Here is a 27,141-nt window from a genome sequence, read left to right as displayed (position 1 = left end):
GGAGAATATTTCACCACAACGGGCGGAATTTGTTCATGTTAGACAAACGATGTTGATTTAATGCAATACCACTGAGGTCCATTGATCAAAAGGTGATTGTTCTGCTTGATTGAGGGATTTCCTCCTATACCGGTCCGAGCGGGGTTCTGTCTTGTATTTACCCATCATCACCGGTTCTTGCATATTATTCAATGCATTTCTAGCATCCCTTTATCCAGACACAGTCGTCAATCCAACAGTTCATGCGGCTACGGTATAAGTGCATTTATGAACTTTATGCAACTAACATCACCATCGCGGGATGCCGATTGTGGAAAGTGTTAGACTAAGAAGCACCCATGGAGTCCTGGTCTCTTTTTGGGATTCATCGCGAAAAGTAATGGATTGATTGGAATTCCTCTATCAAAGACCTTGCCAACTAAAGTCTTCCTCCAGTTCAATCTCAGCGCTCAGCGCTTCGTCTTCTGGGTCGCCACTCTTCGAAATAATGATGCGAAATGTGCCCTTCTCAGCCAGCCACTGCTCCGACTCTTCGTTCCAATATGACAACGCATACTTGTCAAGAGTCACCTTGGCAGTGACGATGTCTCCTTTCGCAACCCAGACTTTAGTAAAGCCCTTCAACTCTTTCCGAGGACGGTCAAACGTCATCTCGATGTCTTGAATGTATACTTGAACGGTCTCTGAGCCATCTCGAAGTCCAGCATTGCGCACGTCAATGGTAACCTCAAATGACATCGCACTGCCATTATCAAACCGTACCCTCTTCGGCACCTGCAGGTTGGAATATTCGAAAGTTGTATATGACAAGCCATGACCGAAGTAGAAAAGCGGGCGCGTCTTGACCTTCTCATAGTATCGGTGACCGACGAAAACGCCCTCGCCATACATGATCTCCCTCTGGCCTTTTCCAAATGTCAAGAAAGCTGGCGTATCCTCAATACGCTTTGGAAAGGTCACTGACAGACGGCCGCTGGGGTTGACCTTACCAAACAGAACGTCGGCCATGGCATTTCCTGTCTCCTGACCGCCGAACCAGGCGTGTACAACAGTTGCAGCTTGCTCGATCCAGGGCATAGCTATAGGACACCCGGACTGAGTTATAACAACCTAGGATACATTAGGGAACGAGTTCATAGTCGCGGAGAGTAACACACTTACAGTGCTGGGGTTTGCCGCAACAACCCGCTCAATCAACTCATCGATCCCCGGCGGCAAGTCAAGAGACTTCCGATCAACGGCCTCACTCTCATAGTCCGCGTTTAGTCCAGCTATCACAATGGGTATGTTGACAGACTTTGCCAGTCTCACAGCTTCATCCAAAGCCTGCTCCTTATCAATCTTCTCACAGCAGCCGATCCTCAATCCACCTGCGCTGAGAGCACCAACCCCGGGAATGGCGGCTTCGTTTCGAAGCACCACGCAGACTTCATAACTCTTTCCGACCTCAACTTCAACATCCGCAGTCAGCTCCATGCTTGCTTGGTTGAACATAGGTGTATGCATCGTCTTCTTGGGTTGGCTGGTGAAAAGATCGATCACCTGCTTTCCGTCGACATAGAGTCTTCCCTTTCCGATAACACAAAGTCCGAGTTGGACTTTTGCCGTCTTTGTGGCAGTCCAGCACGTCTTCACACGCAACCAGTACGCGCTGGGGACGCCCTTTGGAAGACTATCGGCGAAGTACATCTGCGCCTGTGTCGTCGTTGTAGTGTACACAGGCGTTGCATCTGGGTTCTCTTCAAAGTTCTCTTCAAACCAATCAAGGATGTAACCAGGCTGATTTGTACCAGGAACAGTCACATTGGACGATAGAAGAGGTGTGAAGAGATGGCCTGCGATCGATCAGCATAAGCATGATAGCTCAAGCTAGCATCACTTACCATGGCATCCTATAGCTGTCTTCACTCTTCCCTCCCCTACGATGTCAACAATAGCATCCAACGGTGTACTGACATAGTACGGCACTAAGTCCGCTGATCCACCACCACTTACGGCAGGCAACCGAACAGCAGGTCCAATTAGACCAAAGGTCTGCTCGGAAGACGGATTGAGGGGCAGCACAGACCGTTCGTTCTTCAACAGAACTATTGAGTCGCTTGCCACCTTCCTGCACACCCGCCGTTTCTCTTCAGTATCACCTTGTATACGCTCGTCGCGCCGATGCTTCAGTGCTGGCTGAACCTTGTTGATCAGATTCAACAGACTTCGGACCCGCTCATCAATGGTTGCCTCCTTGACCTTGCGGCACAAAACGGCCCACGTGAGCAATTCGCCCCTCCACCTTGCTGGCCCGGGCATCTCAAGATCAAGCCCGGCATTCACAGCCTCAGAGGTGCTGTACGTCCCGAACCAGTCACTCATGATAAGTCCATCCCATCCCCACTCCTTGCGAAGGATGTCCCCCAAGAGCCATGGATCCTCGCTCGCATGAGTACCGTTAATCCTATGGTACGCCGTCATGAAGCACCACGGGTTCGCGTTTTTGACGGTAATCTGGAAGGGTAGGAGATGCATCTCACGCATCGTTCGCTCCGAAACTCTGATTGAGTCTTCAATAGACATAGTAGACTGGTCATGGGCGGCATAGTGCTTGATGCTAACCCCCACACCGTTTGTCTGCACGCCACTGATGTATGCAGACGCCAAGGTGCCGCTCAGGAATGGGTCCTCAGCGAAAGCTTCAAAGCCACGACCGATGAGCGGAGACCTTTGTAGACAGACAGTAGGGGCGAGGATAACATGACAGCCCTTCTCTTTGGCTTCAGCTGCGAGCATCTCGCCCACGGAATGCATCAGTTCGGTGTCAAAGGTAGCGCCCATGGCCGTGGCTGAAGGCAACAGACACCCCGGAGGCTTTATAGGTCAGCGACGATGAAAGCTTCAGGTAGAATCCCACATACTCCATTGAAGAAAGCCGTTCCTCGAACGCCATGTGGCCCGTCGGAGGTCTGAAAAGGTCAGCAATGCCCACATATTACTGGTGGCGCCATACTGTGATAGTTGGAATTTTGAGGCGGTCAATCGCATGTGTCGTCCAAGTGTCTTTGCCCGCGAGAAGTCTAATCTTCTCCTCGAGAGTAAGATTCATAACGGTACGTGGCACGTTGATCAGAGCTCCCGACATACTGACTGACGGTCGAGCGGTCAATTCGGTTCAGACCGATCAAGCAGCTCTTGCAGCAAGGGCTTTGGCATTTCCAAAAGGCTCTAGTAATGTTTTCAGACTATATACTTGTAGTCTTCTCAGATTCTATCAATAAATTCTCTCCGTGGAGAAATTGTGGTATGCGTCAGCCAGAGCATCCACAATTTCTCCGCGGCGGTTTGCCATGGCAATCACAAGTTTGACCAAGATCACCCATGAAAGCACGAATGAGCCGCTCGTGCATCATTCATTCGGTAATCTCTGATTTTGTACACAACATGAAACGTCAATAACTCATGTCCCGCACTGAATCCAACCTCCTCCGCAAGATGACTGACGTCCGTCGATCCGTTCTTTGCCCTTGATCAAACCTAGGGAATGCACCGGAGCGTCACAAACTGGCTCTTCGGGGTGACCCACCAGACCCAAGAAAAGCCCCAGACGAATCCGATGGTCTTTCCAATTTTCCCGCTCAGCGCGTGGTATACCCTTGGGCAATACGTTTTGAGATAGTGCAGGAACAACGTCTCGAAGGCGATGATAACGAAGTTTGCCACCCACGCGAAGACTTCCCACCAAAAGCCGCACCTAATACCGGCCAGGTGATCCGTGTAAGCGTGGAAGAAACCGCTGATGGTAAAAACAAGGCAGTTCAGCAGCCAGCGCTTCTTGCCCATGAAGGGACCCCTGCCGAGCCCGACGGCCTGCATCATCATCTCTCCAGTGCCGCAGACAGTGCGGTAAATGAGGCGGTCAAAGTACTTGCTCCAAAACCGGCGGATGTTCCATGCTTGGCGGATGTCTCCGAACATAGGGGGCCATTCCTCGGGTTCGTCGATTCCAAGGCCGACAAAGAATAAAGCGCACAACAAGTGAGCTCGGTTGTACCAGTTGTAGGCTGCCCACATAGATTCGAAGGCGAAGTAGACACGAACCCAAAACTCGCGGGGCTCGATATGGTCCCCCCTAAGGAAGCGACGGATTATTGCCGACTTGTGGTCCTCTATGTCCGTCCAGACGAAGCCGAGATATCTGTCGATGACGATGTCCTTGGCGTTGTCTACGATGATGATGAGGAGTATTCGACATACCATTTCCAACATCCACCGAAGACGATGATTTCTCCATATCTTCAAGGCGTGAGTGCTGAATCTCTTCCAAAGCTCTACGGCGACTTGCTTGTTCGCCGTATCGGTGACTGGGGCAATCTCGTTGTCTTTTCTGTCGTTCTCGGTGGTGGCCTTCTGGGCTTTTCTTTCGGCCAGTTCCTTTCTCTTCTCGATTACAGCCGATGGGACCTGTCTTTCCTTGTCTTGGTCTTTTATGAGATGGTAGACAGGGGCTTGCCGAGCGGTATTGATAAAACGTCCGTTCCATGCAATCTTATAAGTGGCACGGGCACGCTGAGGCCATGGGAGTCTCTTCTGCTCCTCGGTGAGAACGAATCCTTCGCGAAGAACCATGACTACCGCGCCCATGCATTGGATGATGATGCCCTTGAGTAAAGTGTCCTTCACGGCATAGTTCATGTTGATTCCGCTGACGTATCGCAAGATCTCGATGCCGGTGGCGCAGAAGGCGAGCACAGAGGGTAAGCGGTATTTCTCCTTGCAATTGACGGCTACGACACCGCACGTCAAACCAACGAGATAGACTAATGCTGGCCAAACCCAAGCTTGCCAGCCTGTGTGATTTGTCGCGGTAGGCAGCCTATATGACCTTTGTGACATATTTGCGGCATATTGTTCCGTTAACATCCGTTGCACTTCATCGTGGGTGTAGTTGGAGGCTTTCGAAGTGATATTCTTGGCGATCGAAGTCACATTCTCGACGATGGACTCCATGCCGCCGGTATGTTTAAGGGCTGTCGAAGTTACATTCTCGACGATGGACTCCATTTCGTCGGTTGGTTCTTCTTCGACTCGAACGTCTGTGTTAGTGCATAGATCCAACTGAAAGACTAGAATTGGCAGTTTGCTTCCCACGCGTTTTGGCTGGTGAACGACAGTTGAAAAAGGCAAACCCCTTGGGACGCAGGTAGCAAAGCTCGAGCGTTTGGTGCGGCGAGTCGACATGGGTTCTTATAATAGTCACCATCAATAACCTTAAGAATATTGGCCATCTCCGTTCAGTTCAGCCATCACGGTGGGTGCCTCGTCTATAAAATTGAACTTTGCATTCGTGTAGGTACACCCGCATCCACCGGGTTCCCCTAACGCCCCCTAGCCCGCGAGAGTTTGACCCGGAGGCCACGTCCTCAAATCCATGCCTGGCTACTCCTCGACACGACACAGTCTTCCATTCTCATGAGGCAATCCATCGGCAGTCTCAATTGTCCAAAACTCGCTGCCCACTGCCGTTGCAGCATAAAACACATCTTCAGGGTCCCATTTCCTTTTCAGCTCAAGCAAGCGAGGGTATTTCTCGTCCCCGTAGAAAGATTGCTGAAAGTTTGGCTCCATGCGATCTGACTCCGCCAAGTAAGAGCCAGCACCTGGGGAGACGTCTCTCCAGCGCTGCATGTGGCCATGAGTAAATTCCTCTCTGATCTTGAGAATCTGATCTGCGGTGGCGTTGATAGACCACGATCCCAGCTGTATTGCGAATAGAATGTTATCGCGCCAAGCTGGATTTACCGCGTTGTCAGGATCGTCCGGGCTAACCATCTTCATATTGAAGCCAATGAAAACATGATTTGTCTCAACGGACTTGCGGATAGCATCGAAGGTGGCTTGTTTCAGATCTTCAGACTCGAAGTTCTTTCGGGGGAAGAGGCGAGAGCCACTTTGGATATTCACCTTCGCCACTCCCTCCAATGGGAAGAAGTCCTTCCAGGATGGGTAGAACGAGTCGTACTCAGTAATATTTGGGGCCAACTTAATTCCCATGTCCGCAAGGTCTGTGAGCCATGGGCTCAGCAAAGACTCCACAACCTTTAGGGTTTTATTGGGAGCGAGAAATGGTGACATTTGAAGCGTAAAATGGCCAGGGCTCGGGTTGTTCGCCAAAACTCGGAAATAGGAGTATGTTCCTGCATCTGCGTTGTCGATAAAGTAGTCAAAGTAACTCCGCACGCCCGCCCAAAACGTAGAATTCGAAATGCCGTCTGCCGTGGAGAATTTGAACGCCGCTGCTGTGGTGGTCATATCCGGAAATACTTTGACAGTTACCGATGTCGCGACTCCAAAGGTAGAGCCACCGCCCCCTCGAAGAGCCCAAAAGAGATCAGAGTTCTGGGTATGATCGGCTGTTATAAGATTCCCGTCTGCCGTCACAACCTCAAATGCCAGAGCTTGGTCTGCACCTGTGCCATAGAGAGAACTCAGAGGAGAATGGCCTCCGCCTTGTATGTATCCTCCCATTACTCCGACAGTCTAATAGAGGTTGTCAGTTGGATTTCTTGACTGGAAATGCGATGGAAATGCGATAGTGAAGAGGAAGGTGTTTATTACATACCTGGCCCTCTCCCCCAACGACGACCTTCCCGTGCTTGTGAGCTAGTTCGTAAATCTCAAACGCCTGTACGCCGGTACCACATTTGAATGCAGCCCCAGCATATCCCTCGGTCTCATCTGTTACCTCTGGGATGTACTCGACATCCTTCAAGTAATGCGTCCAGATGCTCAAGGATTCGCCGCCTCCAGACTTGCCAGAAAAGTCATGGCCGGTGTTTTTAACCACCAATCGGATCCCAGTTTCCTTTGCAAACCTAACTCCCTCCTGTATGTGCTTGGGCGAAGTCGCATTGATAACGTACCACGGGTATCCGCCCATTGAGCAGTTTCCAGAGTCGTAAATATTGGGTGGAAGACAAGTGAGGCCAGAGTACACAGGCGAGAACATCTCGATAGGGTCGTCGAGATGAGTGTACGAATTGTTCCAGTTGGCTGACATGGTCGCACATGCAGCTGCATCGTACTCAGACCCCGGATAGCACGCTGCGGCTTGCGGTCGCGGTTTGAGGAGACGATTGTCGACTCGAGCATTGAGCGATGCCCAGGCTTCGTCGGAGGGCCATGCATCATCGCCGGGGTACACTTTGCAGTGGCCCTCTGCAGCCACAACCCCTGCAAGGATCAAACAAATCAAAGTTGACCGTACAATGACCATGATCAATAGATGTTTGCGATCCTCTGCTCTAAAACACCGATCACAGGTTTACAAGAGTCTTGCTCTTATTTATGAAAACGATTCGCTCCCAGAGCGTGAACCGACCTTCGCGAGGGGTATTCCCGACGTTGCACAAGAAATGCAATCCCCTCTGCCAAGCTGGCGATCTTCGCCTCGTCAGGCTCACTAGTACCAGTTGCCTGAGCCTTATTCGCTATCCTATGCATACTGAGGGGATTCTGGTGGAGGAAGCGGCATTAGTTTAGAGATCCTGCTGACAGCATGCTTGGTCAAAACAAAGGAGTTTGCTTTTTCTACTTGCAATTTCCTAAACCACATTCCTGTTCAGGTATGCACACCGATTTACCCAATCGTCCTTTTGGAATCTTCCGGGACTTACTCTTAAGCTGTCGGGGCTAACCCGGCTGGTCGCCTGAGGTTTGCTTTGATAATCCAGCTACATGCACCTGACCACCACCTACGGTGACCTTTCAGACTGCGCAGATTTCCCCCCGTGATTCAACGTAGGTTTGAGGCTCGTGAAGAAGTTACATTCCGATTTACATACTGCCGAGAAACCTTGGATATAAATTTAAGACCATCTAACAAATGGGAAGTTGACAACACATAATCCATAGCCACTAACTATTCCCACATCATCAGTCCGAATGGATGCACTACTATACATCTTGGTAGTCTATTCTTTTCGCACGGAAGTCAGCTCTGAAAACTAGCGCTTTCTCGTATGTGTCACTATGCGCTCAGTTTGAGTGAGAATCTTCACTGCAAACGCTGCTGAGGACTCAATTGACGCGTTCTCAGACAGGTTCCGTCAGGTGCCACACTGGGCATGTTTACCTCGCTCTATTTTCTCCCGGAGTTTATTCGTGCACGATGCGGTGCATTTGGATCTGTAGATGTTATACGCGTATCCTCTCGTCGGGCGTCGTATTACTCGCGAGAAGTTGCAAGGTTCCCCACCAGAAGCGCCGCCGAACATGTGTCAACTGGACTACGGACCTTATCTATCAAATCAGAAGCAGCAAGTCCGGATCTATCGTCCTTTCTTCCACCCCACGAGCATGATAAGGACCGAAGGCACAGCTCTCTGGAGGTGTCCTCGCCATGCTTTCTCCCGACTCCATCTCGATGCCTTGACATTCTAGCTGTTGATCCACGCGCCGTACTCGCCCCGAGTACGACATCAAGTACCGACATGCATTCACCCCAGAATTACCTAAATTTCAATCGCAACCCTGAATCGAGCTGCATCTGCCGAAGTACCCCAGATTTGACCATCCCCAAAGAGTCATAGGACTGGGTAAAATGTAAACATGCACGCGTCAGCCATGTGCTCGCTGCTCCCTCCCCGTATCAAGATGGCTGTATGTCTGACAGGACATAAGAGGCAATAGATGCCGGACAATCTCAAACTTTTGCCTTGCTGTTGTCGCTCTATCGCTCTCCCTGGCAGTCACCATCGACCATTCTTATTTTCGATATTTCAAGACATAGTTGTAACAGGATTTGCTTTTTGTCTTGTGATTCATTAACCATGCACTATCTGCTTTGGTTGGTGCTCATTATCGGTATCAGCCATGCGTCAGTGTCCTTGGCTTCGCTCTCCGGATTCGATTACCCATCAACAGAGTACCGCCCAAAGTTCCGATACTGGTATGTACCTTTTCGGTCTCATTTTTCAGAAACGCTTCTTACCTTTGATAGGCTCCCTGATGCCTCAGTTCCTCGTCAGTCTGTCATTGACGATGTCAACCATCTTGCTGAAGTTGGAGCTGGAGGCCTCGAGTTCCTCCCGTTCTACAACTACGGTCTGGGCCCGGCATTGACTGACTGGTCGATTTACGGATTCGGCACAGAAGCTTTCACAGGGGTACTGGCGGCGGCTTTGAACGCAACTGCAGCCCATGGTCTGAAGCTTGATCTAGCCCTTGGTGCTAATCAAGGTGCTGGTGTTCCCTCTGTGGTCGAGACCGTGGGCCTCGCCAAGGAGCTCGTGTATGGAAATATCACGGTTCCGTCGGGGAAGCTCTACTCCGGGCCAGTGCCAACGCCCAACGTACAGTACAACATGCTCACCGGCTTCATGAATACACCAGAGCCGTGGGGCGCCAACTACCTTGTGGCGGTCGTGGCCGGGAAGATCGTCACCGAAGTCCACTTGGCGGAATACTTCTACATGTCTGTTCTCGAGGAGGATACGTTGGTTGACCTGACCAACCTTACCAATCAGGGTACTCTCTCGTGGATTTCCCCGGAAGGGAATGGGACATGGATCATTTTCGGTATCTACGAGCGTTACACAAACCAGAGAAGCTGTGTCTCCATCGCGGATGCCACGACGGCCCTGGGTAACGGCTCTTGGATAGTGGATCACTGGAGTTCCGAGGGGGCCAAAAAGATGACAGACTTCTGGGACCAACAGATCCTATCAGATCATACGGTAGCTTCTCTCGTCAAGGAGGCTGGCGAATACAGTTCGTAATTCCTTGTTGGCCTCAAGCCCAATGCTGACTCGTATCTAGTCTGGGAAGACAGTATGGAGATGCAGGCTGCTTTGCCGTGGACCGATGGTCTAGCATCTCGTTTTGAGACCTTGAATGGTTACAGCATCACCAAGTACCTCCCAATTCTCTTCCATGCCACGAACGCATGGGGTGGGTACCTGCCGCCGTATAATGTCACTTACACCCTGGGCGGATACGCTACTGATGGCGGGCCTTATGTGCAAGACTACAAGTCAGCCCTTGGCCAGGGCTATCTGGAGTATTTGGAGCACTACAACACCTGGGCCTCGGCCAAGGGCTTGAAGCTCTCCACACAGCCCGCATACAATATGCCTGTCGATATGGTAAGGGCTTGTTCTTAATCTTTCCTTCTTTTCCTGTTGCAAAATGTCGTATGCTGACATGAAGTTGTCCAGATTCAAGCAGTAGCTCATGTCCAAGTCCCAGAATTGGAGTCTTTAGGTTTCTCCGAAAGCATCAACGAGTACCGTCAATTCACCGGAGCAGCTCATCTAGCTGGCCGCAACGTCATCTCAACTGAGCTCGGAGCAGTTCTTGGGAGTACCTACAAGCAGACCATCCCCAATCTAAAAGCCCTCCTTGATGGTTCATTCGCCGCCGGTGTCAACAACGTCGTTCTACATGGCTACGCATATAGCGGGCAGTATCCTGGGACAACATGGCCGGGCTACACTTCCTTCCAGTACGAATACTCGGATATGTGGGGTCCTCGACAGCCGGCTTGGAGACATCTCAACGACCTCATGACATATTCCGCAAGGAATTCAATGATCATGTGGCGAGGCGTTCCAAAAGTTGATCTTGCTTTCTATTACTTTGAGGTTCCATTCAAGTTTGGCGCTAGTGTGTACAACAAGAGCGATTTGAATGAATTTGGTAAGATCAAGCTTTCCGTAGAAGTACTGTTCACTGACAGTTCTCAGGATACACATTTGAGTATCTGGGCCCCAGTAACCTCGTGTCTGACCACGCCAAAGTTGTCGATGGAGTTATTGCGCCAGAGGGACCTGGATACACAGCCTTGATAATCTACAACCAGTCACAGATCACGCCCAACGCATCTTCGGCACTTGTCAGCTTCGCTCAAAGTGGTCTGCCGATCTACATCGTAGGGCCCCTTCCGAATGTTACCATCGGGATCAACGGTCAGGAAGAAGTATCGTCCAGCATGGACGAACTCCTGACCTACGACTCCGTTCGTTTTCTTAGCACGGAGGCATTTTCTCCCTCCCTGCTCATTGCCGACGGCGTTTTGCCGCGTGCCAATACACATGGAAACTCTAACGCGTCCAACCTCTACACGTTTTGGACATCAAACACTTCCTCCCAGAGCGATTACGTCTATCTATACAACACCGGCGAACATGGAACCTTTGACATCTCGCTTTCCGCGCGCCCAAATACAGCCCCATTCATTCTCGACGCTTGGACTGGAAAAAGGACCGCTCTGGCTGTGTACCAGAACACCTCTACAGGCATCACGACGAGGGTCGGGCTGAAGGCACATCAAACGCTCATACTTGAACTCTCGGTATCCACTGAAAACAACCTCTTCGTCATTGAACACTCACCGAACGTCGAATCGGTCCACATTCCTTCTTCGGAAGACCTTGACATATGGCTCCATGGATCTGACGAGGCATGGCTGAAATTGAGCAACGGAACCCAGATTACTCTCCCTCCTGCGGCCAGCCCAGCTCAAGCTGTCATTACTCTGAGCCCTTGGCATCTTATCGTGAACTCATACGGCCCATCCGCCGACAATGACACCTTGGAAGGCGAAGTTACTACTATTGATGTTGGTCAGTTGGACAGTCTGAGGCCTTGGACAAATATTTCCGGCATCGAGCACCTTAGCGGGGTCGGCACATACTCCACCAGTTTTGAATGGGTTTTCGACGACCTGGTAGCCGTGACTATCAACTTTGGAACCGTGTTGAACACCTTGAGAGCTTGGATAAATGGGAAGGAGCTTGCGCCGGTAGACCCGACATACCCCGTTGCTGATATTTCGAGTTTCATCATTACAGGCAACAACACACTGAAAGTTGAAGTGACAACAACCCTGTTCAACTCAGTCAAAGCAAACGTAGACCGAGTCTTTAGCATCGGCTTTGGTCCGCAAACACCAACGTACTACACTGAGGCGGCTTGGGAGAAGTTTGGTCTCATAGAGCCTGTAGAGCTTCGGTCTATCAGGTCCTTGACTGTTCCATTGAAATAACTACTGCACTATATCGCTGCATTGAAATAAACTACTGCACTGTGTCCTAGTCAGGACTCAGGACATGGACCATTCCATCGAGATAAACTACTATACTGTCCCGGTTGTGATCCTTGCTATTGACTCCTTGGATCACCTCCTATCGAACCCTTCCTGTCTCTTCCCTTATGTACAATCTTTTCTGTCCAATCTTGTCAGTTAACCTTCCTGCTGGGATACTGGGTTGAGCCTTACAGGTGTATTTAACTCATGTCTCCATCACTCTGGTGCGATAACCCATCGTTCAGCCCATAATCGACTCAAGTAGAAGAACCGAAGTCAGGTCCATTTGAGGACGGATCAGAGTCGAGATTTCCCAATTCGGGATACAGAGGCTGCAGAGGCTGGTAGTTGGGTGGGCTCGAACCGCCGGATCCCGACATCTCATTCAATTGCGTATTCTGCAATGCGGGCGTTTGGTTGGGGCGTGTTCTCAAAGGCATAGGATTGGGGGTATCCATATTCGAGTGAGAATTCTGCGGCATGGGGACTTGTTGCGGCACTGTTCCCGAAGTCTGAGGGACAGCAGTATTCATGTTTGGTGCATGATTCTGTGGCATGGCCGTCTGTTGCGGTGCACCTGGCTGAGGTTGCAGCCTAGGGGAATCCGTCCGCACCCAACTAACGACATTTCTGCGTCTGTGTACGGGTCCTTTGGGACACTGGAGTTCGACGTTGATCCGAGATGGGCGCATGCGAAGAGTTCCCTCGAAGTAACCGCGAATGACGTTGAACTCTCTGTTATTCACACCCTCGACGTAATGTCCATAGTACTTTGTGCGGCCTATCTCGGTCCGGACAAATGACCAGGAAAGGCGCCTTTTGGCTTCCGCTGGCGTTTGTCCTCTGTATCCCCAGAGATTGTAAACGTCTGGGACGGACAAATTCGTACCAATGAAGACCTTCCTCAAGTTATTGTTGGCTGTCATGATGGTTGATGGCGTATGTGTAGGACTGTTACAAGTGGTCGTGTCTCGGTGTGGACTCTGGGGTTTTCAAAATAGTCTTGAACATGTTTGAGACAAGCCTATAGGGAGTGTGCACAGTTGAAAACAAATTCTTTATAGGGCGGTTTGAAAATTCTGTTCGCCTTTCTCGCGACTCATGCGAACCATATCCACAATTTCGCCTAGCCCTGACATTTAAACTTCAAAGACAGACCGTCTAGTACTGAGAACGAGGCTTCAGGACCTCAAGGTAGATCCGCTTGAGCTTGGGTTGGCTGCCTGGCTCCAGGTTTTAGCATCGTCAGGCCTTCTATACGGCAGGTGTGTATGATCTTTGCGCATGTGTATGAGCCCGTTCCATGGTTCCGCCTTAGCACATTGGTCGAGCCAACGATCCATCGGGTGGCTTAATGAGGACTTCTTCGGCTCCTGGACTCCCTTTTCTAAGCAGGCGTTCGTATTCTGCTGGTTTTCTTGCATTCTGCGGCGCATGTTAGTACGCACCAGACTCAAAGACTGGAGTTGGACACTAACTTGGCTATTATCAGGCTTGTCTCGATGATGCCCTGGCTAGGTTTGGGTTAGTTGCGTGATGGTTGTTATCTGTTTGTAATTCATGAACTACTCAAAACTCTGGAGCATTTCCGATCTTTATGCTCCAGAATGTATTTGGCCCCAAACCGAGGTATCAATGGACTGGGCTTGTTTGGGATCATGTTCTTTGGGGCCAATTATTATTTTGACTGCCATTCACCTCATACTTGGGGCCAGTTTCCAGTCTAAACTTCTTGCTGATTTCGGATCGACCTCTCTCAAGATTCCAGTAATATTGGTCTTACATCCTGCATTTCAACATGACGTTGGTGGATCTGATCGCCACTGGCATATTGTCGGCCAAGCAAAGTTTTCTGCCTGACCTGTTCCAACGGGACAAAACATGTCAGCAGATATTTATGATCATAAGTCCAAACTACGAATTTCTATCATTAGTAAAAGTGTAGCACTTGCCTGCCTTTTTGTTCGAATTAGGTTCAGAAATAGTGTCTGAAGCTTGGAGAGCCAAAGACATATTCCTCTTGAAGGGCTAAACTCTTAGACTCGCTCCCTTCCCTTCTAGAAACTTCAATCGACAGTTGATGTCATGGTCACCCAAGACACATTCCGCAAGGCCATTGGCGCAGTCCTTTTAACTCTGTCACTGCGCATGTCCTCAGGCAAGCCGTCCATAGCGACTCGTTATAAAACAACCACGATATCCCACATCCAAGAGCTCGCCATGCATCTGTGAAAGTGTTTTCCCAACTTGTATCGCTGCTCGAACTTCTTCATAACTGTAGGGTTTGTGAATCTGTTGCTGAGGATGTATCATGACCTGGCTGTAGCAAGCCGCTCGAAAACGTCAGAAAGAGGCGTCAGACATCCGACGAGAACTCTTATGCAAGCAACCTTAACAGTCACTATTGTATTGAAAGCTTTGCTCTCCGAGATGTCAATACCGCATCCAGAATGTGTTTGTGAGATTGGAGGAAGGTAGGTAGGCCGAGATAGAAAGCAGCAACTTTTGGGTAAGAGCTACAGAGCTAATAAAAACCAAAATCGCGGTTTTGGCAATTTCTTAAAGCCACATCTCTTTTTCTTCCATTTTCAGTCGCAAAAGCTCGACATACCAGCGATCGCAGCCAGCCACAAAATCGGTGAGAGTAAATGAGACGTGGCACGGAAACGCCGGACTTTGATGCTAGCGGTGAAGGCCCTCCAAACAAACTCCGAGCCAATCATGTCTCAGATTACTAATGATTTCTCGAAGATTCGCCCCGACTTCACCGAATAGCGCACGTTGCTGACCTGACGACTCCGCCCTTCACATTGGTTCGGCACCTTCAATCGCGGGGGAACCACTGCCGTTGTTGGCATCGCTAAGTCTCAGCCCTACGAAAGGAAAGCACGCAAATCGTTTTCATACATCATCATGAGCGGATCAAGTCTGACGTCGGCCACGGCATTCTCGCCGTCGCTGGAGGCCATCAAATTGGCCGCCAGCATGTACAATGCTGCGCGGGAGGGCAACAAGACGGTGCTGAAGGAGGCTCTCGAGGACGGACTTCCGCCCAACTTGACGAATGAGAAGGGAGACACCTTGGTGAGCTTCCCCGAACGCCATGCTCGGCAGTTTGCGGCTTTACTGCCGGGGGCTTCGGCATATGGAAAGCACGGATGGCGGTAGCTAACATTTGTTGCAGTTGATGTTGGCGGCATACTACGGTCACGCGGATACAGTGAAGCTCCTGATCCAACATGGAGCGGACCCTAACAGGTTGAACGACAAGCGTCAGAGCCCTATCGCGGGTGCCGTCTTCAAAGGCCTGGATGCAGTGATTGAGGTAAGTTAGAACGTCGGGGCGATTGCCCGGGATTCACCCATCGTGAAGCATCAAAGAAATGTTGCTGCCACGGATACCGGAGCCTGACGGCTGACGAATTCGGAATAGGTCCTCTTGGATGGCGGTGCTGATCCGGACTACGGCAAGCCTTCGGCCATGCAGTGTCTGTCCATGTTCAACGCGGAGGCGAAGTGGAAGGACAAGTTCGAGTCGGCGCCAGGCCGAGGCAAGGCGAAGGCCGTCCCGCAGGACGGCGCCGAGGAGCGTGCGCCTGAGAGATTCAAGGCATGAACGCCGGTGGGAGAGAGATTAAATCCTCCGCATTTTTGATCACTGACTCATGGAAACTTTGTGACGGATATGGCTTTTCGGGATTCATCGCGCGAGCTGGAGTTGGGCAAGACATTCATTGATTTCACTCAAAAACATGCAATTCGTCTCATTCTAGACGAGTGCATGCTTCATAGACCAGAACGGTCTCACAATAAAATACAGCTTGAGAAGATCATTGCCATGCCACGTCCAGTGTTTGACTTATGACTGGCACATAGGTTTGTGCAAGTCCTGCACGTATCCTAGTTGACTCCGCAAGCTCCAACAGGAGAGCAATAACCCGAGCAGCATTCGCCGTTCTGTCTGCAGGCTGTGATTCGCGCTCACGTTAGTAACGAGTAAAACACGGACCAGAATTGCCCCGAGATATCTGAATAGGTCGCATGATGACTTACTGTCTCCGAATTTCTTCTTTCCAACACACGAGACAATTGGACCACGACGGGCCTCGAGCTTTGCAGGGACTGGCTCATTTTGATTGCTCGCCGGGACAGCCGCAGCGAGGGTCGCGAAGAGGAAAAGAGCGTTGATGAACTTCATTTTTATGTTGGTTAAAGAAACAGCGTTCTCCTTGTTGTGAGCTCTGGGTCAAGTAAGGTATGAGAAAGAAAAGCTTAGGTGAGATCAATGGCAACGTTCCAATGCTGAACAAGTGATCCAGAGGCTAGATTTATAGATTTCACGGTCCTTTGCAACGACGCGCTACGATTGGATACGATTAATTGCAATCTCAATTGCAGCAGAACATGCCTAGCTGAAGGAGATGATTCATGTTCATAAACCTTCACAGATTAATTTTGACCGACTATCGTGGACCTGAAGGCTGTAGTTGCGATTGACCTCCGCGTCGATTCAGCCGGCGATACAGCATTACGGCAGTTTCAAAATGCCTACGTGTACTGTGCGCTCATTTGGACTGAGCCCATGCAAGCAAGCGCGAACAGCCGCCGGCGATGTTCCAGGCAAATATGTAAGTCGCCGCCGGACATTGGCGCGCCCTAATATTACTGGAGATGCGCCCTGGTCAAATCGCTTGCCAGGATGTTTCACTTGGAATCTGCACATCAATTGACCCTCTTTACACGGTGTTGGCATAGCCTCGATACGAATACTCGTCTTTCATCCACCAATACGAAAACATCCGAATGTGGGAACCTGTAAAACTCTAGGCGCCGGAGACTAAGGTTTGATATAGTTTCTGTGGAAAACGACCTAGATCTGCTGTCTAGCGCATTTATCCAACAAGCTTTCATTTAGGTAAAGTATATGCGGGCAATCATAGAGTTCGACTACTCAACTTGTATTCTTCCGGTCCCCATAACTCGATGTCGTCCTCCAGTTTCCTTTTGTTGCAGAAATGGCTTATAGTTCCCGCGGCCCCCGAATAAGGACGGGATTTGAATTGCGCGGCCAAGATTCTTTGATCACCAGGTGATCTACTCTCACGTCTGCCGGAAGGCTGCCGGAAACACGCATAGTCTCGGTGTTCGATTTCATCTATTAGAGATAAAGTCGCTTGCTGAATTCCTTTAACAAGCACACTCTCACACATAATTCTCAGAGGACTTTGAGTAAACATTCAGCAACGAGAACGGCTCATCTGGGAACTCTGAGTAACGCAAGAGTCGCATTTGCGAAGGTCAATTTTGAAGACAATGAGTACGCACAGTGAAGCTTCTGGTCCGTTCTGGGTGCCAGTTCGTCCTGTAGATCAAGGTTTGGGGATCATATTAGCTTTGCAGATCACAAGCTTTATTCAGACGGAACTATTTGCTTCTTGCCCCGCATGCGCATTCAATACCCTCCTCTTTGTGTCGGATCAAGCCGTTTGGCGCCCGTCGGCAACATTGGTTGGCACAGGACGAGGACTACCATGAACCCTGAGTTGCCTGCGCGACTATGTTAGGTGTTGGTACGCGGGCGAAATCACGAATTTCCAACATCAGCAAGAAAGCAAAGCAACGAACACTCCATGGCTTCGATACGAGTGAGTTGAAAACACAATACACAAGGCGTCTTCCTTGTAAGCTAAGTATGATCCAGGCGAGGGGAAATGATGTTGTAATTTATCAAACGGTCTGCGGGAGAATTGCGGAAAGATACTACTAGATCAACTTGAAACCAATTAAGCCCTACCCGCTAGTCTTCTTTGGCCTACCCGCAACACCTCGTTCTGCTTGGCATACATTGACATGTTGGATCTGCTTTAGATGCTTGCTTTCTGCGCCCTCTTTCTCACAAATACACCGGAAGTTGGGCCTGCCGCCTGCGGTACGCGCAAGTCTTTCCATGGGAGATGTTGTTCAGGTGTCTCCGATAATGATCCTTGCGAGCAGTTGAGTAACCGCATCGACACTCGTATGACTTGGTTGCTTCTTCGGTATGAGCCTTCGAACGATAATGTCGCCGGAGATCTTTCGGGCTAGCCAAAGACCGAGTGCAACCCATTTTGCATGCGAACCTCTGCTTGTGGTCGATTTCGGGAAGCAGAGCTGGGCCTGATGTGTTTGGATCAACGTCTCTTGGGCCACTAGATTATCTGTCACATGCAACCGACAATAAAGCACGGGTTCGGTGTTCGATCTCATTCATCTGCGCGAAGATCCCATCTTAATGCGCAAGCCCTTCATAAGGATTCGGGGCTCTGCGGTGAACGTTGAATTCTTTGGGGAACACAAAGTCTAGAGCACTCCTAGTAGGATGATGAGATGGATTGTGCAGATCTACCTAGACAACAGACGAGGCCCGATCCTTGGTATAGGGTTTTCAAATTTCCGGCTCCTACAGGTCAGTTCGCCCCAACCATTTGACCATCAATGTTCTTGGGATCAGGGTCTTCTATCGCAAGTTTTATTCGAAACTCACCTCCAGCATCTTAGCCAGTGTGGACATCGAATTTGAATATATCTGTGTCAAGACAAGTGGATCGGCAGTCACCAGCAATACTGTTCTTTGCAGAATTGTCGCTCGATATAACAGGGGATTTTATTCTTTTCAAGTTTTTTTGCACGTTTGTGTTTAGCAGATATTCCATCTGTGTCCAACCGTATGACGCGACGCGGGCATCAACGCTGACCCTATCCCCAACACCATGCTGGGTCAGCATAAGAGGTAACTGACTCTGGTGACCATAACCTGATCAATTGAAACACAATATTCCGCCTGGAGCTCGCCAGCCCTTAGCTACAAGCTAGAGGGACCCACTCACTGCGCTCACAAGGAGTACCCGGAATGAAAGCCAAGGAAGAAGTCCTAAAACCCCGAACCCTCGAGGTAGCGTCCTTCCACTCATCTGAGATTGGATGACAAAAGAGACAATAATTTTTCAGAACTAAGAAAAACAGTAAGGCTCCTAGACTCGTCAGCGAGTCTAGATGCCTTTCTCGCCACCTGATCATGCAATCGAGAGCAGAGCACGCCCTCCTTCGAAAACCGTCGATCCTCTCATCCAAGCACGTTTCTTTTTTCACAACAACCTCACACACGAGCTTTTTCCTTAGCGAATCCGGAAGTTGCATCCTTAGATGCAGCTACTGATAATTCTGTCAATTTCATGAGTTTCTATGGACGACCTCACGTTTTGCGTGGCCTTCCCGAAATACCACGACCTGAAGCGCACGTGGTTATATGCTGCAAGTGCTGTAGTAGATCGTCCTCGGGTGTAGCATGTTTGCAAATGCAGCGAAAATAGGGTTGCGTGGATTTGCATTGCCTTTTACCCATGCTCTGGCGCAGATGCCGCCGATAGTGATCTTTGCGTCTCTGTGAGTAACCACAGCGACACTGAAAAGACACCGCGTCCGTCTGAGCGTGTGTATCCGAGTTACAATGTCGTCGAAGATCCTTAGGGCTGAGAAATGACTTTGAGCAGCCCGCCATCTCACAAACGTACTTCTTCTTGTTCAGCTTGAAGTGTAGCCGCGTACGGGCGTATCCTTCAGCTTCCGAAGTAATCGGTGTACATCCGGTTGACACAGATGTTAATGGAGAAGTAGATGCTGACAGGCCTTCGGCTAAGGATTGCAGATCGTTGATTCCCAACGAGATATTGTTGTCATCCTCGGTATGGTAGGACTTCGCGTCGGATTCTGCTGGCTCGATCCCAAAATACTGGCAGGTGATTGCAGGCAATATTGAGGATGTGGTATCAGGTATGTGGTCCGCACCCGTGACTGAGTCGGAGTCTGCGGGTACGATGGTGTACGAAGACAAACTCGGCCCTATGACAGAGCATGAGGTGGAATGAGGTCCAAAAAGAGTGTTGAAATTGTCCAAATCAGGATTTTTGCTTGTAGGCATGGTGAGATCAATGTTTCCTTGAGCGCTGGCGCTGACCTCATTGTCCTCTGAATGCCATGGTTCCCATGACTGCTGAGCTGATACCTCAGTCAACAATCCAGAGTTTTTCCAGATGCATTCAGTGTCTGTGTAGCCACTGAATACCTCTTGATCTGGATCATTGACCAAAATCTGGTCTAGCAGCAGAGAACTCGAGGTTTCATAGAACGACGTTGTCCACGACCAGCCATTCTCAAACGGAAACGATGTGGAAGAAAGATAATCGACTTTGAAATCAAGTTCTTCGGTATTTTCTAGGAAGGGTGGCTCTGGTCTTCTTAATCGATGATCATGTCGGTCCGCCGAAATGTGAGCAACGCGGGGTCACAGCCCCGCGCGCCCAAAGAAGAAGGTTTGTGGATACAATAATAGAAGTGGATTGTAGTTGATAACGAGATTGGGTGTTTATGATTTGACCTCTCTGGATGCTCAGCTCACCAAGTTGGTGTCCGGGAGTGCGGGTTTATAAGCTGCGTGCGGTACAAGCGCATTGCGTGTCTTGAGATGTTACACCAAGGGGGGGGGGGGGGGGGGGGGGGGGGGGGGGGGGGCCCTAGATTCGGGGGAAATTGGCCCCAGGCAAATTGGCCCCAGGCATATTGGCTTCAACGGATCTGGCCCCCAGAAAACTGGCCTCAGAGAGTTCGTGTAACATTGCATATCCATGGATGTCTCACGCGTTGCGGTGTCATCGGTTCACTAATTCCTGTGTTTAAGTGGAGAAAATACACTGAGCGCGAGCATCAGACATCTTCAGCTTAACTTGGATACGTACCTTCATTTCACCGGTCTCTTGTGGTCAAGTGCACAAGACTGCAGCTCCTTTTCAGACCTCCTTGGCTGTGTTATGGTGTAACTGTTGGATTGACGACTGTGTCTGGATAAAGGGATGCTAGAAATGCATTGAATAATATGCAAGAACCGGTGATGATGGGTAAATACAAGACAGAACCCCGCTCGGACCGGTATAGGAGGAAATCCCTCAATCAAGCAGAACAATCACCTTTTGATCAATGGACCTCAGTGGTATTGCATTAAATCAACATCGTTTGTCTAACAGTAACAGGGCAATCGCTTTACTGCATGGCCGCATTGATGCCTAATGCCAAGACCTCTCCTGCCAGTGACAGTTACCATTCCGATGGCGGAGCGCTGAGGCTGAATAGCCGTCAAATACAAGGCGTACCTCAAGTCGTCTACGCTATTCATTCCTTCCAAGGTCCTAGGTATTCTGAAGATTGTTCCGCAACCGCGAAGGTAAGAGCGCGCCCTATCTCTCGTGTCCAGTCTTACATCTACTACTGGTTTCTAGTAAGTGATATTCACATACCAGAATTGTGCACTTCTCAACCATCCCCACAGATGTTTTGTACGACAGACACGGAGGATTCCCTCCGATCTCTTCAAAACAGTCCAACTCAGGTCTCGCCTATACGGAAACGGCGTGGTCTCGTTGGTCGCATGTTGGACTCCCGATTTCAGGTTCTTCGTTTTGTAAGGAGTGATCATCTCACAGACGTATTCCTGGTTAGCTGGCTTGAGCAGAGCCCAAACATGGTCCTTGAGGCAAAAGTCTACCCTCAGCATATGCAACCTCCCGCCATGTGGAAAGCTCAAAAGCGACATATTAAGAGGCTCGCTTCAAAGACGATAGCAATTTTCCGGGACAACGAATACTTATTCCTCATCTTGTACCCGAAGTCTGTCGAGACTGTGGTATCAACTCATTTCATGTCCGAGTTTTCCTGCGGCCCTCGACATTCGGAGACGTGGAGCGATACAGCAAACATCAGTACGTGCGCTGCTCGGAACATTTTGACCGCATGCTTCAACCAAGACATCTTATCATATGAACATTTCTTCGAACGTCTTGGAATCGTGATTGAGACGACTAATCACGTGGTTCTTGGTCGCCTATCCGATACGGCGGCCAACTCTCAAATGTCACCATCGCCGGAAGACAAGTTACGTGAGGCGAGAGTGCAATTGCATCAGTATCTCAAAGCTATTGTCAACGCAAATACGTCCATGTTCGCGGATTGTTGTCAGAAATTACGAAAATGGGATTCCACAGACGTAGAATATCGAGGTCTCCTGCACGAATTCGGAAGAGTCAGACCGTACGAACTCGAAATGGAAAGAATACGACATGATTGTGGGACTACCGCATCCATCGAGTCTTTGGAATATCTTCGGCATGTTCAGTGAAAGGATTTCATGGCCTCGCTTGCACTAGGGCCATGGCATTTGACGACCTGTGCGTTCACGTCCATTCTCGAACCTTCAAAGCACCTGCGGCTGGAACTTCCAAGAACTTCGACCATCGAAGAGGGCAACGATGAGCATGCTCCGTTTGTTTTGAGCAAAACCGAAAAGCAAAGGGCGAAGAGGCAGCGCAGAAGAAACAAGGCGAATGCGCAAACCACCTTGGGGCCGACTGGATCGATCGCAAGCTCTGCATCTAGATCGGGCGGGTAAGACTTTCTACTATCCATCTTGCTAGTCATGCCATTCCTTCGTTCATTCATTCAATTGCAAATTGCCCGTTTGCATCTCATGCAGTTGTACACCACTGAACTTTATCTCACGTGAAAGTGGTCAATTGTATTTGGATATATATTCAAGGTATCATGTTCGTCATCTATTTACACCAAGGAAAAATGCATTTAACTCTAGTGCTTTCTCTATCCCTCTAGTTCAATGCTCCAAATCTAAGGAAACCCAGCTTGCTGACAAAAGGAATAGAGTAGAGGATCGGCAGCCATCCCAGAGTGTAGATGTGGAAGGTCATGCGGTCAGCCTTGGTAGAGTGGTCGAAGAGCAGGCGGAACGAGACGTATCCGCCCATCATGACCGGCATGATGTACTCAAGGGGGGTGCACTGCCAGTACGCGCACAGGGCCATGGACCAGAAGACGATGAAGAAAGCGGTGAGGAAGCGGCACGGGACGTCTCCCATGGCGAGGGGCAGGGTGCGGCGTCCACGAGCTCCGTCGCCCTTGATGTCTCTGAAGTCCTGGATCTGAACGGTGGTGAGGGTGTTGAGGCCGAGCAGGGCGCACCACTCGTAGCCGGCGCGGGCCATGTTGTTGGAGTGGGAGGCGACACGGGTGGCGCCGAGCTGGCCGGTCGAGTAGAAGAGAGCATTGATAATGTTCTTGCCCCACCAGGAGCTAGCGCCGACGTAGTCGTAGACCCAGGTCTCGGCCATGAAGGCCAGGGCCTCGGGGAAACCGCCGAGGGCGACGCTAGCGACCAGGAGGAGGACGGTGGCGACGACGTACCACTTCTGGGCGTCCTCGATGCTGAGACGGCCGGAGGGGATGGCGCGCCAGGGCTTGTTGATCTTATCTTCTTCGACGGACTCCGGGTCCTTCTGGTTGCTGAGGTCGAAGTGGAAGACGTAGAGCCAGATGTAGAGCAGGGCCCTCGGGAAAGACGCCGCGACGTCAGCCCAGCTGGGGGACCTGACGGTGACGCCCCCGGACGCCAAGCTCAGCATGGCGAAGAGGACGACGGGCAGGACATAGGCCTTGATGTTGCTCTCGGTGATGAGGTGGGCGAGAGACAAGGCGTCCTTGACCTTGGAGATGGCCGACGTAGGCAACCTCGCGATGGAGGATGTCGGGCTAAGGGTTTGGACAGCCATGATGCTTTGCGGGAGGTGAAAGATGACGACGACGACAGAAGTTCAAAGACTCGAGAGTCGAAGACGGAAGGGCCTGATGATGAATGAAATCATGAAACAACGGCGCCAGATTGCCGATCCGAAATCCTCCTTGGACACGCCATCTTCCCAGTTCCCTGGGTCTCTTCATCATTTATAGTTCACGCCAGGTGGATTAATGTGGATAGTCGCAATATCTCGGGAGACTCTGAATCGACCTACCGCTGAAGCCGCTCACAAAAAAGATACGACTGCGACATGGTAATGCCGCCATAGGTCCGCCAAGACTGGGGGGTGTGGACCTCATTTGGCGTGTCGGCCCATCTGGATTCGAGGTTTTTCCCTCTCTCGCTCTCTCTTCATTTTGTAGAACCGATCGTGTCGGGGTTGCGCTCCGCGTTTGTTATATGGTTATTGGTATCTACCGTCTGCTAGCTTCTTCGCTTGTTACTACATATAAGATTGAACGTTTTTCCATGATGTTTGGTTCTCGAGTCTGTGCCTTCTGAAGTTCTGCCTCTTCTTCTCTCCCTGACCTTGCTGTCTGTCCCAGCCCCCCGGCTCTGGTTTTGATGGCCACCGTTTTGGCAGGGTAACCAACCCGCTTAGGGTTACATGCTATTGATGCCGGTCGAAGGCATCACGGCATCCTCGGCGTCGGCGGCTAACGTTGCGGCACGCACGGTTTGCGATTCGGGATTCCGCAGAACACATGCGATGATCAGATGGAATCGGGAAGTTTGGTTCGCCCGCACATCCACCTCGATCCTTCTGACTTCCTGATTGATCCCATTCGTTTGGAACCCTTGGCTCGACCCAGAGTTCTTCAACGGTTTAAAGCGGGAAGAGAGTGCGGAATGGGGGCTAGTTGCGCCACGTAGCGCCGAAATTTCTGCTATGGGCCGGGGTTGTTCTCGTCGGGGCTCGTTGAAGTGTCGGTGCACTGTTTGTGGAACCGGTAACGGTCAACGGACCAGCCTCCGGTCGACGATAGTCGTCTGCTCCTTGTCTTCTGGCCATCTCACCCCTGACTCTCCCACCATTTTCCTTGCTCTTTCCCTTGCCCTCTCGCCCTCTTCCCTGCTCTTCCCCTCTTTGCTGCTCCTTCTCATCCCCTTGCTAGCCTCTGAGCAGCGTGGTTGACAACTTTGACACTCAAACTGTTTTCATGGATTCAATCCCCCTCACTCCTGAAGTGTGGCAATCTCTCACGTTAGTCCGATGTTGGGATGCGAGATTTCTGACTAAGCCCGAGGTCACGTTTCTGATCCTAAATGCGGGATCCAACGGTTCTAACCATCTCTGCAACTAGTCGCTCTCCGTAATTAATTCTTAGTGGTGTCGAGAGACTCCAGACTCGAACGTCAACATATGCACACGAGTAATGACCAACTGCAGTCACAGTGCAGCATCTTCCGGCTTCCCCCACGGCACGAACCGTATCCGCTGTTGTGAACATCTTGGTTGGCCAAGGAAAATCGATACGGATATGCAAGGGGGGGCAAGTGCCGCTGAAGAATTTCTGTGGCGCCTCTTGGGGGTTGCGACGAATGCGGGGCATTTCTGCATCGTTTCTGCGTGTGATGGGTGTCACACTCTGTTGGTTCCAATATGATCCGTCACATTGAGAACCAACACGCGGTGATGTCTGCCCGACACCGCCAATCAACAGGTCACTGACTGGGGAAGAGCGAACTCATCGCATGAGAGGATTGATAACCAAATATTTGTTGTCGGCTGTCGTGGTTATTCTTTTTTTTATCCATGAAATGGCCCATGCCGCCCCCAGCCCCCTTCTCAGCTGCTGCCTGTTGACCTGCATGAGATGCGAAATGCGCAAAATGCCTCAAGATCACTCAGCACTTGCCGAGGAAAGAGTCGTTGATTGTCAGTCAAGATCCGACGACCGGCGTTTCTCAACAATGACGGGCACGAAGTTGGACGTCTAGCTAGCATGGCAAGACACGTGGAACATTCGAACATTCGACGCGTCTATTAATACACTAGTAACACTGAGAGGCCCCCAGGGCAAGGTCAAGGCCTCGATGCGAGCAAATTGGGCGGTGGAGTCGGCGTTGCACTGGCACGTTGCACTGGCACGAGTCTCATCCCCCGGGATATGAGACGATTACGCGAGAGTTTTGGCATCTCTGCCTTGTAGACGACCTCTGTTCGAATCAGGCCAACGTCGAATGTTTTCATTTCCCCTTTCGTGGTTCAGGCTGGGCGTTGAAACCCAAGTTGGCCAAGATCATCAGAGATTGAGCGCACGGTCAACCAAACTGCGTACCTTGTTTTTGTTCAGAGCAAAGAGTCTTGGGAGCTGCACCAAACTCTTGACAAAAGAAGACGGCCGGCGGAATGCGGATTGCTCGTATTCAGTAATTGGCAATCGCGTTTACCGGCTCTGATCGTCCTGTTCCCAGCGTTTGCCACTTCACGGTGGCCGACCATGCGCTTCGGTATCGTCTCGGCTTCCGTTACAGAGTGCCAGTAGACGCAGCTTTATGCTAACTCTAGGGTAGCCAATGGCCTCCTCTTACTCCAGTAACTTCAAAACCATAAATCAAGCTGATGGGGTTGTCAAGACACGATTTTTGACAGACGAATGCATGCATCCAGTGTAGAATAGCTAGCTCACCCTCCTTGTCATGAATTGACTCTTCTGTAGTTCCGTGTCTTATGCCAGTAAGTGGATAGGCAAAGGTTCAACGGAAACTCGGGAAACGTTTCTCGAAGACTGTTTCATTCTCGTTATTCCTTGCAGCATAGCAGTATCTTTATAATGTATCCTGATCGTAGGAGAGAGCGCTAGTCAACGTGCCCGTTTAGGAACCCTTTTATGAACAGCGTCCACGCATTAGGCGAACTTGACGTGGTGCCTTGGCGCAGGAACTGCGAAGTTTTCTCCTGCGTCATATTCTCCTAGGTTGAATGATGCGATAATATGTAGCTCCAAGGATGCGTAAGAGCCCGCCTTCCAGATTCTACGTTTGTTGTATTGAGTTTTCAAACGCTGGCAGTTGAGAGATCGTTTTAACAAAGACCGGACTCTCAGTTATACCCAGACTTTGTGTCTATGTTACTTAAGTTTGTGAAGTCTAATTTGCCTAAGCCCAAATGGTCTCACACGTAAATTCTCGGGTCCAACAATTTCCAATCTCTACGTGGCAATTATATTGTCATATGGACTTTGAATAGACGCGTTATGAGATATCGAGTCGTATTGAACGCCACGGCGGCAGGTTTGCTGCAATAAAAGAATAAGGCATACCACATAATTAATGATTTGTTTACGGCGCCGCCAAACTCTTAAGCCCTTTCTGTCTCCGGTCGTTATGATATATGATGTTGTTTTCGGAGACTGAGGTGGTCATCCGATGCTCTTTAGGCCACTTGAATCTTGGT

General features: G+C 50.3%; 7 protein-coding genes across 7 annotated transcripts; 2 read left to right on the top strand and 5 right to left on the bottom strand.

Moving 5' to 3' along the window:
• Window positions 1–402: 402 nt before the first annotated feature.
• bglI-1 (putative beta-glucosidase I) lies at window positions 403–3,127 on the bottom strand (the record flags this gene model as incomplete). Its single annotated transcript, XM_032027489.2, has 5 exons — window positions 403–1,110; window positions 1,162–1,835; window positions 1,884–2,856; window positions 2,904–2,951; window positions 2,996–3,127. The coding sequence occupies 5 exons, from the start codon at window positions 3,125–3,127 to the stop codon at window positions 403–405; spliced, it is 2,535 nt and encodes an 844-aa protein (XP_031876123.2).
• A 392-nt stretch (window positions 3,128–3,519) lies between these two features.
• ataH (Acetyltransferase ataH) lies at window positions 3,520–5,046 on the bottom strand (the record flags this gene model as incomplete). The annotated part of the gene is made up of 1 exon (XM_032027487.1): window positions 3,520–5,046. One exon carries the CDS (start codon window positions 5,044–5,046, stop codon window positions 3,520–3,522), a length of 1,527 nt encoding a protein of 508 aa, XP_031876137.1.
• A 375-nt stretch (window positions 5,047–5,421) lies between these two features.
• Window positions 5,422–7,042, bottom strand: ZEB1-8 (FAD-linked oxidoreductase ZEB1; the record flags this gene model as incomplete). Its single annotated transcript, XM_032027486.2, has 2 exons — window positions 5,422–6,522; window positions 6,605–7,042. 2 exons carry the CDS (start codon window positions 7,040–7,042, stop codon window positions 5,422–5,424), a joined length of 1,539 nt encoding a protein of 512 aa, XP_031876138.2.
• Window positions 7,043–8,813: 1,771 nt separating this feature from the next.
• On the top strand, window positions 8,814–12,028 carry CGGC5_v002416 (uncharacterized protein; the record flags this gene model as incomplete). The annotated part of the gene is made up of 5 exons (XM_032027485.1): window positions 8,814–8,932; window positions 8,984–9,753; window positions 9,802–10,127; window positions 10,200–10,680; window positions 10,728–12,028. 5 exons carry the CDS (start codon window positions 8,814–8,816, stop codon window positions 12,026–12,028), a joined length of 2,997 nt encoding a protein of 998 aa, XP_031876136.1.
• A 1,203-nt stretch (window positions 12,029–13,231) lies between these two features.
• On the bottom strand, window positions 13,232–13,900 carry CGGC5_v002415 (uncharacterized protein; the record flags this gene model as incomplete). Its single annotated transcript, XM_066150956.1, has 4 exons — window positions 13,232–13,293; window positions 13,392–13,495; window positions 13,549–13,584; window positions 13,854–13,900. 4 exons carry the CDS (start codon window positions 13,898–13,900, stop codon window positions 13,232–13,234), a joined length of 249 nt encoding a protein of 82 aa, XP_066009839.1.
• Window positions 13,901–14,983: 1,083 nt separating this feature from the next.
• CGGC5_v002414 (putative ankyrin repeat protein) lies at window positions 14,984–15,686 on the top strand (the record flags this gene model as incomplete). Its single annotated transcript, XM_066150955.1, has 3 exons — window positions 14,984–15,154; window positions 15,255–15,395; window positions 15,504–15,686. 3 exons carry the CDS (start codon window positions 14,984–14,986, stop codon window positions 15,684–15,686), a joined length of 495 nt encoding a protein of 164 aa, XP_066009838.1.
• Window positions 15,687–22,758: 7,072 nt separating this feature from the next.
• CGGC5_v002413 (Fumagillin beta-trans-bergamotene synthase) lies at window positions 22,759–23,715 on the bottom strand (the record flags this gene model as incomplete). The annotated part of the gene is made up of 1 exon (XM_032035430.1): window positions 22,759–23,715. The coding sequence occupies one exon, from the start codon at window positions 23,713–23,715 to the stop codon at window positions 22,759–22,761; it is 957 nt and encodes a 318-aa protein (XP_031885797.1).
• Between the last annotated feature and the right edge of the window lie 3,426 nt (window positions 23,716–27,141).

This window comes from Colletotrichum fructicola (genome assembly GCF_000319635.2).
Source record: "Colletotrichum fructicola Nara gc5 chromosome Unknown KSG_Nara_v1_contig01, whole genome shotgun sequence".
Taxonomy (NCBI): Eukaryota; Fungi; Ascomycota; class Sordariomycetes; order Glomerellales; family Glomerellaceae; genus Colletotrichum; species Colletotrichum fructicola.
Note: the sequence above shows the minus strand (reverse complement) of the source record. Positions and strands in the feature narration are given on the sequence as shown.